Source organism: Octopus sinensis, linkage group LG4, assembly GCF_006345805.1.
Source record: "Octopus sinensis linkage group LG4, ASM634580v1, whole genome shotgun sequence".
NCBI lineage: Eukaryota > Metazoa > Mollusca > Cephalopoda > Octopoda > Octopodidae > Octopus > Octopus sinensis.
The window spans coordinates 150612972-150627843 of record NC_043000.1 but is presented as its reverse complement, the minus strand read 5'-3'; the positions used below and the strand labels follow the sequence as shown (position 1 = coordinate 150627843).

The 14872-nt window shown below is 35.5% G+C and overlaps 1 protein-coding gene across 3 annotated transcripts in view; it reads right to left on the bottom strand.

The window, feature by feature from the left end:
• LOC115210333 (RAB11-binding protein RELCH homolog) overlaps positions 1–14872 on the bottom strand; it is a 313025-nt gene that overhangs the window by 222283 nt on the left and 75870 nt on the right. For 2 of the 3 annotated variants that reach the window (XM_036502568.1, XM_036502569.1), the window contains exons 9-14: positions 11818–11916; positions 10898–11010; positions 8528–8618; positions 6489–6560; positions 3813–3953; positions 1358–1522 (exon numbers count right to left, since the gene is read on the bottom strand). In XM_036502568.1, coding sequence (XP_036358461.1) covers positions 1358–1522; positions 3813–3953; positions 6489–6560; positions 8528–8618; positions 10898–11010; positions 11818–11916 — 681 coding nt within the window. The remainder of the gene's footprint in view (positions 1–1357; positions 1523–3812; positions 3954–6488; positions 6561–8527; positions 8619–10897; positions 11011–11817; positions 11917–14872) is intronic. The other variant, XM_029778868.2, reaches the window with a different exon arrangement.

Sequence of the window (14872 nt, the reverse complement as noted above, 5' to 3'; positions counted from 1 at the left end):
GTTTCAAAAGAGTTAATTCAGTTAAAAATTGTCTAAGACACTTAAATAGACTAACATATCTTACCGAAGGACAAAACTACAATGGGGAGGCACAGGTTATCTACAGTGATATTATATACCTTGTGCATCTCATGAGCATGAGTGCTGAGTATAGATCTTCACATGGGTCAGTGAAGTGGAAATGGATACTACCAGTAATGTCATTATCCAAGGCACACCAAAAATGGCACCCCCAATGATTTTTAGAATTCTGGGATAATGATTTCTCTCTTAGAACCTTTTGCATGAACAGAAGTGGTTTTTGATGCATACAAACATCTCTATAAGTTTCCAATGGATGAACACATACATACATCTAATGATCTCCAGACATAATCTCATATTAATACAGATTTCTGGGATAAATAATATCCTCAGAACTTTGTTTGTCTTTTTTTGTTTTGTTATTCTTAGAACCCAACATTTGTTAAGTTATATCACTTTTCCTGTGTTCAAAAGCCATATTTTAAAAAATCAGTTGAATTTCATTAACTATTCTTTACTATCACATTTTAGAAGGCAATTCTATTTTTAACATCTTATTGCTTAGTTACCCCTTATCATTATCTCATATTTACTTCATATAATTGTCCCCTAACAGCACACAGAACATATGCTCTGAAATGTTCCATTCCTCACTGTATCCAGTCGGTACCACTAATTCGTTTCTTGGTTCAATATCTAAAGGTTTTCCTTCTTATTAATGTGTTGCATCATTTTTTTCCAGATAGTTCTTACTTTAAGGATATTTTATCGTTTCCTATTTCCTTCCCACACTCCTCCTCACAATATACTCCATGTACTTCCATTTTATTTACCAAATAATTTACAATACTGTAAATTGTCCATGCAAATCTCAAACCTCACAGTTGATTCTGCATATTTTAACGTCTGACCAAAATTCCAGCTACAATCATCAGACAGGATCTCCCAAGGTTTGAAAGTAATTTTGAAGTCACTCCTTAGAATGAATGCCTCCAATGATTGGAGCCATATTGTGGCATATTATGTTATTCTAATATCATCATCATCATCATCGTCATCGTCATTTAACATCCACTAGTTTAAATAAATGTTTAGTTGTTAATTATTAGATGAGTTACAAGAGTTAATTAAATTTGAGTAGTGAAAATGAATGAAAGTTGAAATAATGGAAAACAATATTCTAACTTCAGAATTTTAATTAAATAAAACTAAAAAAAATTAATTAATTAAAAGTCAACCCAAAAGTTTCTAAGTAAAATATGTGTCTTAAGGCAAGTGGAAGTTGAGTCTGTGGAGCTAAGCATAAAGCAGAAAAGCAGAAAGAAGGAAGTGCCTTAACTAGGTCCTCCAGTTCTCGCAGGAAAGAGTGGAGCAATTCATACTCCAGCTTATGGAGATGCACAGCCCACAAAGCAAAAGATGGCAGAAACACTTGACGAGCTGCACAGCACACTTTCTCAGAATCATCATTTAGGGAAATTTTCAGCAGTTCAAAACCCTGAAATAGAAAAGCCAAATCATTAAATAAGCTTTTTTTTTTTTTTTTTTAAAAAAAGTTTGATAAACTGAAAACAAGAGTTCACATACAGAAATTAGTCTGATTTGTAATTTGAATGAATATTATATTAATTTTTTGAAATGCCAAAACCAATTTGATTAGCAAAATATTTTAGAAGATAATAGCTTCCAAATCATCTGAATAGAAAGCTTTCACATAAATTCCTCACATTAATATTCCAAAATCTAAAAGACGAATCAGCTAGGTATTTGGTGTCTTTCTTGAAATTTCTACTCAGAAACAATGAAGCAATGAATAGAATAAACTTTAATGTTTTCAAAAATCACACATATTTTCAAGCATTTTCTTAAATAGCTAGTGATGTTAAGAATTATTCCAAGTACTGCCATTCCAATGAATGAACAAAATATATGATTTTCATGTAACTGATTTCATTTTTCATTTGACTTGTAGCTTGCCTCATATCTGACATGTTGAATAGAGCTAATCTGTGAACTTGAATTTCAAAATTATTTTGCAGAGAAGTATAATTTCCCAAAACAAAAAATGCTATTTCATTTTTTTTTATCATTATATTTTATTCTACTTGGTAATAATTAATTTTTTAAAAATACAGAACACTTCACTTCATAACTTTCTGAGATCTCAGAATGGACATTCATCAAATAAACTGAGTAAAAATCAAGTGGCGCTTGTTTTTATTGTTGGTTGGGCATACTAGGTGTTCAGGCTAAATTCCAAAGTTTGCACAAAAGGAAAAGAAAACACAATATCTCATTCAAATTTTTGGGGAAAAAAATCAAAAATATCAACTATACTATGGTTTAATCAAAGTAGCCACTCTCAGCTTCTCCTCTGTTAATCAATAAGGCAAGATTAAAAACCTGCAAAATTACGTTCTGGTGTTGAAAACTCAGTGCTAAAATATAGGACTTTATAGTTTAATTGGATGTTGAAACTTCAATGAAAAATAATCTAATTTTAGATGGGGATTTATTGAAAGCTGAAAATAATTGTATAAAATTAAAAGACTAAGACTAAATGGCAACTTTACTTCTATCAACTAATAGAATAATAAATAACAAAATCTGGAGTGACAAAGGTAGTAAATTATTGAAACCAGTGTCATGAATTCAACTTGACAGGTGTAATAAGCCACTTCAGTTAACCACCCATTATTTTACAACTGTGTTATTACAATTATGAAAGAAGATCAACACTCTGAGCACATATATAAATACAATTTTGCTACTGAATCAATCCAAAGGTAGAAAAACATGTCTCAACATTTTTAAACAAAAATATGTCTCAAATTTTCAAAATATATATATGTAGGCACAGGTGTGGCTATGTGGTAAGAAGCTTGCTTCCCAAACACATGGTTCCAGGTTCAGTCCCACTGCGTGGCACCTTGGGCAGGTGTCTTCTACTATAGCCTTGGGCCAACCTTAGCCTTGTGAGTGGATTTGGTAAACAGAAACTGAAAAAGCCTGTTGTGTATGTGTGTGTGTGTGTATATATATATATATATATATACATATATATATATCATCATCATCATCATTTAACGTCTGCTTTCCATGCTAGCATGGGTTGGACGGTTCAACTGGGGTCTGGGAAGCCAGAAGGCTGCACCAGGTCCAGTCTGATCTGGCAGTGATTCTACAATAGAATAAGTACCAGGCTTAAAAAATAAGTGCTAGGGTCAATTCATTTGACTAAAAATTCAAGGTGGTGCCCCAGCATGGCTGCAGTCTAATGACTGAAACAAGTGAAAAAATATATATATAAGTGTGTGTATGTTTGCATGTACTCTTGTCTAGACATCATGTGATGGTTGTAAATGAGCATCACTGTTTTACAAGTTTGTTTCTAGATGCCTGGCCATGGGGAAATATTACCTTGCCTGGAAACAGGTGAGGGTTGGTGACAGGGAGGGCATCCGGTCACGGAAAATCTGCTTTGAAAAATTCAGTCTCATCCATGCAAGCAACAAAAAATAGACACTAGATGATGGTGATGGTGGTGGTGATGATGAGGTGGTGGTGATGATGATGGTGGTGGTGATGATGATGGTGGTGATGATGACGATGACGATGATGAAAATGATGATGACGATGATGACGACGATGATGATGACGGTGGTGATGATGATGGTAATGATGATGGTGGTGATGATGATGGTGGTGATGATGATGATGATGATGATGATGAGGATGATGTTAGAATGTATAAAATATAGAAACAAATAAAATAATGGTTGGCATACCTGACCATATTTATCAGTATCACAGATAAAACTAAAAAGAATTCCTAGACTTTTCACTACAGCCTCTCGAACAGCTTCATCCTTGTCCTCAGTCAACATCTGTTGCAACATGGACAACACAAGAGAACTACGAATTTCATTCTGCAACGAACAGACAAAAAAAAAAAAAGAGATAATAAATTTTTACAATTAGACTATTTGTAAATTATATGAATAAAATGATTTTTTTTACGTTGCCATAATACATCAAGGTTTACAGGTGGAGTGGGGGGGAATAGGAAGTTGTGATGGTTATTCCCAAAAACATTAAGAAACATAAATTAAAAAGAAACCCACCAGAGCCAACTGAATGATGCGGTTACATCAAAGAAATTATCTTACATACAGTTAAGTTTTCGAGATTTATAAGTAGAGCAATATGGTAAATTGTAATGTTATTACTTTTTCTAGAGTAGTGATTTTAAACCTTTACATTTCAAGAACCCCTTTTATTTAAATGAATTTTCCCCCACAGACTCCCAAGATTTTAAAAGGTCTGTAGGAGCGGCTGTGTGGTAAGTAGCTTGCTTACGAACCACATGGTTCCGGGTTTAGTCCCACTGCATGTCACCTTGGTCAAGTGTCTTCAACTATAGCCTCGGGCTGACCAAAGCCTTGTGAGTGGATTTGGTAGACGGAAACTGAAAGAAGCCCATCGTATATATGTATATATATATATAATATATATATGTATATGTGTGTATATATGTATGTTTGTGTGTGTGTGTGTGTGGTGTATGTATGTGTGTGTATCTGTGTTTGTCTCCCCAACATCGCTTGACAACCGATGCTGGTGTGTTTACGTCCCCGTAACTTAGCGGTTCAGCAAAAGAGACTGATAGAATAAGTACTAGGCTTACAGGGAATAAGTCCTGGGGTCGATTTGCTCGACTAAAAGGCGGTGCTCCAGCATGGCCACAGTCAAGTGACTGAAACAAGTAAAAGAGTAAAGAGTATACTCAATAAACTGGTTTTATTAAAAAACAAAACACTAGTTTCCCCAGATTCATCTCTCAGTTCAGAGGTGTGTGTAAATGTATGTGTAAATGCGTAACTAAGTAATTATTAAATCATCATATGCATGGTGAACACCAGGAATCAAAATGATGACTTGCATACTTTTTCTTAATACATTCCAGCAGATTTGAGGATTGCTATTTGCTGCCATGTTCTGTCAAAGATTCTTGCTGTTCACCATGCATAGGATGATATATTACCAGTTGGCAGGTATCAGCGTACATCAGTAAAAGTTTATCTGCTGAAATTATAAACGAGGCGCAGGAGTGGCTCTGTGGTAAGTAGCTTGCTAACCAACCACATGGTTCAGTCCAACTGCGTGGCATCTTGGGCATGTGTCTTCTGCTATAGCCCCGGGCCGACCAATGCCTTGTGAGTGGATTTGGTAGACGGAAACTGAAAGAAGCCTGTCGTATATATGTATGTATATATATGTGTATGTGTGTTTGTGTGTCTGTGTTTGTCCCCCTAGCATTGCTTGACAACCGATGGTGGTGTGCTTACGTCCCCGTCACTTAGCGGTTCAGCAAAAGAGACCGATAGAATAAGTACTGGGCTTGCAAAGAATAAGTCCCGGGGTCGATTTGCTCGACTAAAGGCGGTGCTCCAGCATGGCCGCAGTCAGATGACTGAAACAAGTAAAAGAGTAAAAGAGAGAGAGTAAGACATTCAAACTCTTATCAGATTCATTCATCTAAGGTGCCTTTGGCTGATGAGACACAACAATGTTGAAACACCAGTTATGCCAGCGTCCTTTACACTAAGTCTGTTGAGGGTGTTATGAACACACATTTTTTGTAAAGGAGAAGTTGTTCTCCTGTGACAAACACAACAGCAATTCACATATTCATGTTTGAATGTGCCAGAACATATTAGTTTCAAATTTTGGCACACAGTCAGCAATTTTGATGGAGGTGGGTAGCAGATTATATTGACTCCACTGCTCATCATCATCAACATCCACCTTCCATGCTGGCATGGGTGGGACCCAATTTGTACTATTTTCTCAACCCCCAAAAGGATGAAGGGCAAAGTCAACCTCTCACAATGTAAAATCTGCTGGAACATATTAAAAATAAATATGCAAGTCATTGTAAGAATTTACTGATCTTTCATTATAGTCTTTTTAAATTTTGAACATAGGTGCAGGAGTGGCTGTGTGGTAAGTAGCTTGCTTACCAACCACATGGTTCCAGGTTCAGTCCCACTGCGTGGCATCTTGGGCAAGTGTCTTCTTCTATAGCCTCGGGCCGACCAAAGCCTTGTGAGTGGATTTGGTAAACAGAAACTGAAAGAAGCCCGTCGTATATATGTATATATATATGTCTGTGTGTATGTTGGTCCCCCTAGCATTGCTTGAAAACCGATGCTGGTGTGCTTATGTCCCCGTCACTTAGCGGTTCGGCAAAAGAGACCGGTAGAATAAGTACTGGGCTTACAAAGAATAACTCCCGGGGTCGATTTGCTCAACTAAAGGCGGTGCTCCAGCATGGCCGCAGTCAAGTGACTGAAACAAGTAAAAGAGTATAGATAATGAACCTTAGGGAAGCCACTGCTCTAGAGAATTAATCAAAGCCACTCACCACCATCTACACACTTATATTAATTAAATATCTATACCGGAAGATATGAAGCCAGCGCACCACATGCTTCAGCAACAAGGAGTCTTCGTTCTGGGTATTTATGACTAATCTGAAAGAAAGGAGATTGGAAGGAAATATTGGTTGAAAAGGAGTCACAGAAAACTACATTTTTAAACTTCTACTACTACTATACAGAAGAAGAAGAAGAAAGAAGGAAAGAAAGAAGAAAGAAGAAAGAAAGAAAGAAAGAAAGAAAGAAAGAAAGAAGAAAGAAGAAAGAAAGAAGGAAAGAAAGAAAGAAGAAAGAAAGAAAGAAAGAAAGAAAGAAAGAAAGAAAGAAAGAAAGAAAGAAGAAGAAAGAAAGAAAGAAAGAAGAAAGAAGAAAGAAAGAAGAAAGAAAAAAGAACGAAAGAAGAAAGAAAGAAAGAACGAAGAAAGAAGAAAGAAAGAAAGAAAGAGGAAGGAAGGGAAAAGAAGGAAGGAAGAAGGAAGGAAGGAAGGAAGGAAGGAGGAAAGGAGGAAGGAAGGAAGGAAGGAAGGAAGGAAGGAAGAAGGAAGGAGGAAGGAAGGAGGAAGGAAGGAGGAAGGAAGAAAGAAGAAAGAGAAAGAAAGAAAGAAAGAAAGAAAGAAAGAAAGAAAGAAAGAAAGAAAGAAAAGAAAGCAAGAAAGAAAGAAAGAAGAAAGAAAGAAAGAAAGAAAGAAGAAAGAAAGAAAAAGAAAGAAAGAAAGAAGGAGGAGGAGGAAGGAAGGAAGGAAGGAAAGAAAGAAAGATTTAAAAAGAAAGAAAGAAGAGAAAGAAAGAAAGAAAGAAGGAAGGAAGGAAGAAGGAAGGGAAGGAATGGAAGGAGGAATTAGGAAGGAAGGAAAGGAAGGAGGAATGAAGGAAGGAAAGAAAGAAAGAAGAAGAAATAAAGAAAGAAAGAAAGAAAAGAAAGAAGAGACATAAAGAAAGAAAGAAGAAAGAAAGAAAGAAATAAGAAAGAAAGAAAGAAAGAAAGAAAGAAAGAAAGAAAGAAAGAAAGAAGAAAGAAAGAAAGAATAAAGAAAGAAAGAAAGAAAGAAAGAAAGAAAAAGAAAGAAAGAAAGAAAGAAAGAAAGAACGAAAGAAAGAGAAATAAGAAGGAAGGAAGGAAGGAAGGAAGGAAGGAGGAAGGAAGGAAGGAGGAAGAAGGAAGGAAGGAAGGACGGAAGGAAGGAAGGAAGGAAAGAAGAAAGAAAGAAAGAAAGAAAGAAAGAAAAGAGAATAAAGAAAGAAAGAAAAAAGAACGAAAGAAAGAAGAGAAAGAAAGAAGGAAAAGAAGAAAGAAAGAAGAAAGAAGAAAGAATAAAGAAGAAAGAAAGAAAGAAAGAAAGAAAGAAGGAAAGAAAAGAAAGAAAGAAAGAAAGAAAGAAAGAAAGAAAGAAGAAAGAAGAAGAAGAAGAAGAAGAAGAAGAAGAAGAAGAAGAAGAAGATAATAGGGCATATCAGAGAATCCTGTCATCTATCCTGTTTTAGTAGGGAAAATGGTGTTAGAGCATACACTGTTGTGTTGAGTGTGACCTAAGATTTATGATTTAAAACATGTAGAGTCCATTTCAAAGAAAAGAAAAAAATTCAGGAGAGAGATATGTAGCTATTAAATTGAGGACAATCTTTCTCACTATTTTGGAATTATGTTTATTTCTCTGCAATTCAGTAGAACAAGTATTTCTTCATCCCATGAACTGAGATGAGGAAAGGGCAGTAGTTTATACTTAGTGGAAACTGTTTAACCTTTAGCATTCAAACCGGCCATATCCGGCCAAAATATTCTACCTGTTTTATCTTCAAATCAGTCAGATCTGGCCTCTCACACCTATCCTACAATGTCATTCTAAGAATAAACAGTCACATCATCGAAATCTTGAAACTATGTGATAGTGCATGATGAATTCAAAATAATATAAATCAATAAGCATTACATTTGTTAGATTAATCTGAATGCTAAAGGGTTAACCTATGAACTGTGGGCCATTGTTCAGTTGTCTTATACCCTCAGTAATAACAATGAGATAATTATGTCCTAATCTCACATTAAAGATTACTGCATTATTTACCTGTTCCCAACATTGTGGTAGGAGTTCATTTTCCAGACGTGCAGGACCAACATGTTTTGCAAAAGCCACACATCCTCTTAATATCATTTGCCTTGAAAATTTAAAGAAATAAAAATTACTGAATATTTACGTTGACAACAGTACAGCAGATAAAACATAAATTAAAGAAACTTTTAAGCTCTTTTTCTCCCCTTTAGCAGAGTGGTGAATTGATACTACTTTTTAAATTTACAAAAATAATGAAGATATTTATATATTTGTTGTGCAAGATTTTTTATGTGAAGTCGTGTGTTGAAACAGATATTGTTATATTTCGGAATGGTCATTTTGCCATTTTAGCCAATAAAAACACACGCACTATATATTTGGTGTTATTTTGCTTCAAAATACAAAATGGCTGACGGTTAGTAAGGAGAAACACAAATAAGAAAGAAGAAAACAAAGGACCACTGATGTGGTCACAGGAGTGTGGCGAAAGAACTCTGGCCAAAATAAGATTAAGATTAATGTAAAAAATAAATAACACTGAAGCAAAATAACACCAAGTATATAGTGCATGTGTTTTTATTGGCTAAACTGGCAAAATGACCATTCCGAAATATAACAATAAAGATATTTTTATCTACAAACAAAATCTTTTGTAAGGGGAGAAGATACTTGACTGAATCAACAGCTGTAAGGGTTTCCTTTATATCTGTTTTAGCCAAAATGAAATTTAAAATTGATCTTAACAAAATTTTAACTGAGATCAGTGATTAATTGAACTTTGGATACCATAAAGCAGCAAGTATATATGCTCTACCACATAATCCCATCATTACTAAACAATAATAAGGGCTTCAAATTTTGACACAAAGCCTGCAATTTCAGTGGGGAAGGGTAAGTTAATAACATCCACCTTGGCGCTTGACTGGAGTCAATGTAATATTTTTTTTTTTACCTCAAAAGGATGAAAAGCAAAGTCAACTTTAATGGAATTACAGCTCAGAGCACAAAAAGCCAGAAAAAATGCTTTTAAATATTTTATCTGACACACGAATGATTCTGTCAGCTTGCCAAATAACAAAAAGGAGGATGAAAAAGGAGAGATCACCACCAACAGTCTCCAGCTACACCAGTAATTTGTTTATTTTGCTTTGATAAGGAATACAATCATGAATTTTCCGTATAACATCAGTACAGAAAGAGGAAAAATCAGATTAAAGAAAAGGAAATCTAAGATAGAATTCTGATCAACTATATAAATTTTCAATTTGAACCATTAATAATCATGGAATCAAAACTACATCAAGCTAGTTTTGTATAGGAATTCAAAATACTTTGAAGAAATCCTAGTGCACAGGGTGGTAAGGGTGTCTTTTTGAGAAGACAATTTTGATCTTTATCTATGGTTCTAACTATATCTATCAGCTCAGTTCAGTTCCTGCTCTTGGGGTTGGGGTCTTCCCAGGCTAGAGGTTTCAGTGACATCATCATGTGTAGAGCCGACCAGGTTCACCAGTGCCTTCCGACTGGCGATCCCATGCCAACCCCTCTGCACCTGCCAAGATGATGTAACTGTATCTATCCTCTAATCTATATAATGTTCATCTATACTTACATCATTGACATGGAGGAGAGTCATAATAGTTGAATGGATAAGGAGGAAACTATTGGTCAAATGCTGAAAGGTCATTTCCCATTACTAGTGTGCCATTTTATCATGTCCCAGAGCAAAAACAAAAAAAAATCTCACAACCTCAAACTAGCCCACTGAAATTAATTATCACAAAAGGAATAGCTAATTAGTCTAGCACTAATTCTATTTTACTAAAATTGCCAAATGGACTATTTTTAAAATTACATCTCATATATACATGTTTATGTATAAATATTGTTATATTTCGGAATGGTCATATTGCCAGTTTAGCCAATAAAAACACACGCACTATATATTTGGTGTTATTTTGCTTCAGTGATATTTATTTTTTACATTAATCTTAATCTTATTTCGGCCAGAGTTCTTTCGTCACACTCCTGTGACCGCATCAGTGGTCCTTTGTTTTCTTCTTTCGTATTTGTGTCTCTCCTTACTAACAGTCAGCCATTTTGTATATTGTATATTTTTTTATTGGCTAAACTGGCAAAATGACCGTTCCGAAATATAACAATATCTGTTTCAACACACGACTTCACATAAAAAATCTTGCACAACAAATATTTAAACGTACTATATGTATAAATAAATATAGATATAATATCTAATTATCTATAGATATAATATCTAATTATCTATAGATCTAATATCTAATATCTATAGATATAATATCTAATTATCAAAAAGGATCTTACATTCCACGGTCACTTATAAGATGGTACAATATACGTTACCTTTGATCGTCATTGGGTTTTTTGATTAGATTAAAAAGAATATTAAGAAGCTTGTCCCGTTCTTTTACATCTGGATGTAACACAGTTGTGCACAAAATGAGTGGTATTAACTCCTGCAAATTAATAATTGAAATGTTAATTACACCTAAAACAACAACCATGAGGTATTTATATTTACTATATGTAATTAATAAATGAATTCTGTCTTACATATCTGCTATTTTCCCAAAGCTATTTCAAAACATTAAATATGATTTCTACCATATATTTGATTATTAACTGAAATATTTTGGGAAAATAGCAAATATGTCACTATTTCTATATGAAACAGCAACCCCCTCTCTCTCTTTCGGAGAGGCACAAGCACCTACACGCACATGTACACACACGGCAGTAACTTCCGCCTGCCGAATTCAATCACAAAGCTTCGGTCAACTCGGGGCTATAGCAGAAGACACCTGCCCAAAGTGCCACACAGTGGGACTGAACCCGAAACCATGTAGCTGGGAAGCAAGCTCCCTAACCACACAGCCATGCCCGCGCCTATATTTACTATTTTGCCAAAGCTGATTTCAATTAAACATCAAATATTTGGTGAAAGTTGTAACTAATATATTATCCATTAATTCAAACACAAAAACTATTAACATCTCCAAGGAAAATTCAATACATCTATCACATAAATTGACAAAACTTGAGCATATTTCAGCAATTAATATTAGGTTTGAATCAGTATTTAAATGAGTTACCAAAATTATTTAAAGTGCGTATGAGAGAGGATGGGAGAGAAGAGAGAGAGAGAGAGAGAGAGAGAGAGAGAGAGAGAGAGAGAGAGAGAGAGAGAGAGAGAGAGAGAGAGAGAGAGAGAGAGAGAGAGAGAGAGAGAGAGAGAGCATGTGCATGACAAGAAAATAACCAACCTCTCTCCTAGCCAAGAGTACATGTGGAACTATATGAGGTAAGCACCGAGCCAACATTAGAATAATTGTTTCAGAATTTGAATCAGAAATCTTTGATACCTGCCAAAAAAAAAAAAACATGCATTAATACATTTTGATTACAAGGGTCATGTCATTTGTAATATCCACTGAATAAATGAAAATAGGTATATTAATGATGCAGAGCAAAAGAAGAATTACTCAAAGTCTATAAATAAGTAGTTATGAAAACCAAATCTGGTGAAAATCAAATTCCATTGTAACATCCCAAAGGACAAGATGACACATATACAATATAGAAGAAAAATTTCTAGATTATAGGTAGAACTTGAATTATGTGAAAATTACTGTTGAACTATGTGAAAATTTTATTTTTCCTAATTGTAGTAGGAGTGGCTGTGTGGTAAGTAGCTTGCTTACGAACCACATGGTTCCGGGTTCAGTCCCACTGCGTGGCACCTTGGGCAAGTGTCTTCTACTATAGCCTCGGGCTGACCAAAGCCTTGTGAGTGGATTTGGTAGACGGAAACTGAATGAAGCCCGTCGTATATATGTATATATATATACATGTGTGTGTGTGTTTGTGTGTCTGTGTTTGTCCCCCCAACATCGCTTGACAACCAATGCTGGTGTGTTTACGTCCCTGTAACTTAGCGGTTCGGCAAAAGAGACCGATAGAATAAGTACTAGGCTTACAAAGAATAAGTCCTGGGGTCGATTTGCTCGACTAAAGGCGGTGCTCCAACATGGCCTCAGTCAAATGACTGAAACAAGTAAAAGAGTAGTAAAGATTTATGCAAACATAACTAACAGTATGGTGTATCTAGTAAAAGGTGTTTAGTTCATTTTCTTTTTTTTTTAATATATATTTTAAGCTTTTATTCCTGTTTTCATTCTTTTTATTCTTTGGAAAACTACCAGACCTTTTACCAGCTTCTCTCCAACTATTTGACAATTTGCTTATTAAATCAAACAAAAACTATTTAAAATTATTTTCTTGCAGCTTCTCTCAATCTTTTTATTTTGTTCTTTATCGTTTGATATGTTTATTCAAACACCATCATCTTTCTATCTTTTCTCTGTCTTCCCTTTTAGTCCACACCCATCTTGGCCACTCACAATAGTAGCAGCAGCAAATTCATATCTCTAATTTTTCTGCTAATATCATCTTAACAAATAAATATGTACATTCCAACAATTTTTGTTTCTTGTAAGAAATCAAAAGAATTTTGTGAGGCAATCATAAGAATTTTGTCATAAGATAAAGAAAACATTTGGAAATAATTGCAGCATAGAAGACGTTTATAAGCCATTTAAGAAACACACGGAATTTTGTCAGTGAACAGGTCGCGGTCTCAAAGCGACGAAAATATTTTGACAAATTAAATTTAAATGTTGAAGTGAATCTAACAGTTTTTGTGTGTTTCTTAAATGGCTTATAAACACCTTCCACGCTGCAATTGTTTTCGTTCCAGCACACGATCTCAGATCAGGTCACTTGCTATGCAAGTACATCTCTGTAATTTGGAAATAATAATCTATTTAAAAGACAACTTTGTTATGTTTCTCCATTCTTCTGAAGAGCCCAGTCCCTAAAATAGAAACAAATATTTCTTCTACTCATAGGACAACAGCACAATTAATTTGGAGCTTCTGATGTGGCACTGAATTGGTTCAATATAAAATATCCTCATTGTTTATGTTATTTAACAATATTATATGATGTTCCTTGTTTTGCACAAAGAACTTGGTATTGCCCTCACAAAATCAAGAAGTTCCAGATACCAAGCCCCAGCAGAAACACACAGAGATTATACTGTTGATTTAGCCCCAATGTCAGATAAGATTTCAGGAGCCACTACCCTAATTACTATCTGGAAGATGCTGCAGAAGGTAACGGTCTCCATATTAACACTGGAAAATCAAAATTCATCAGAATTAGAAGGTAACAAACACCTCATCTGAAAACTCAATAAACCAGTAAATTCTTTCACATACCTCAGGAGCAACACACAACTAACAGAGACAGATGGTGAAATACAAATTAGTAAAGCTTCAGTAGTACTTAAAAATCTCAACATTATATGGAAATCTAATCTCCCAGAGGATCTTAAAGGGAAATTCTTCTGCACAGTGGTTGAATCTGCATTTCTTTATGCTTCTTCCATCTGGACACAAACCAAAAAATTTGAAACTATGCTGAATGGTATCTACATGCACATGCTTCGTACCATTTGAATAAGTCCTAGGAAGAACACCTTACCAAAAGAAAGATTATACAATTAGCTTCCTTAAGTATCAGACACCATTACAGAAAAAAGGGTTTTCTTTGCTGGACACTGCTGGAGAAGTACAGGGGAGCTGGTAAGTGAACCCTACTTTCAACATCTCAACATAGTTGAAATGCATTGGTCATCCTGTAAAGACAAATGCCAGTCAGTTAACAGACAACACTGGATGTCACTGAGAATAATTGTCACATACCATTGAAGATACAGAAGGGTAGAAAATCAGAGTCATGCAAATCCAAGCAGTTATCATCATCATCGTTTAACGTCCGCTTTCCATGCTAGCATGGGTTGGACGATTTGACTGAGGACTAGCGAACCTGATGGCTGCACCAGGCTCCAATCTTGATCTGGCAAAGTTTCTACAGCTAGATGCCCTTTCTAACGCCAACCACTCCAAGAATGTAGTGGGTGCTTTTACGTGCCACCAGCACGAGGGCCAGTCAGGCAGTACTGGCAATGGCCAGGCTCAAATGGTGTTTTTTTACATGCCACCTGCACAGGAGCCAGTCCAGTGGCACTGGTAACAACCTCACTCAAATGTTTTTTTCACTTGCCACTGGCACAAGTGCCAGAACCACCAGCACAAGTGCCAATAAGGCAATGCTGGTAACGATCACACTCGAATAGTGCTTTTTACATGCCACCGGCACAGACACCAGTTAGCCGCTCTGGCAACGATCACGCTCGGATGATGCTCTTAGCGCTCCACTAGCACTGATGCCAGTCATCGAATTTGATTTCGATTT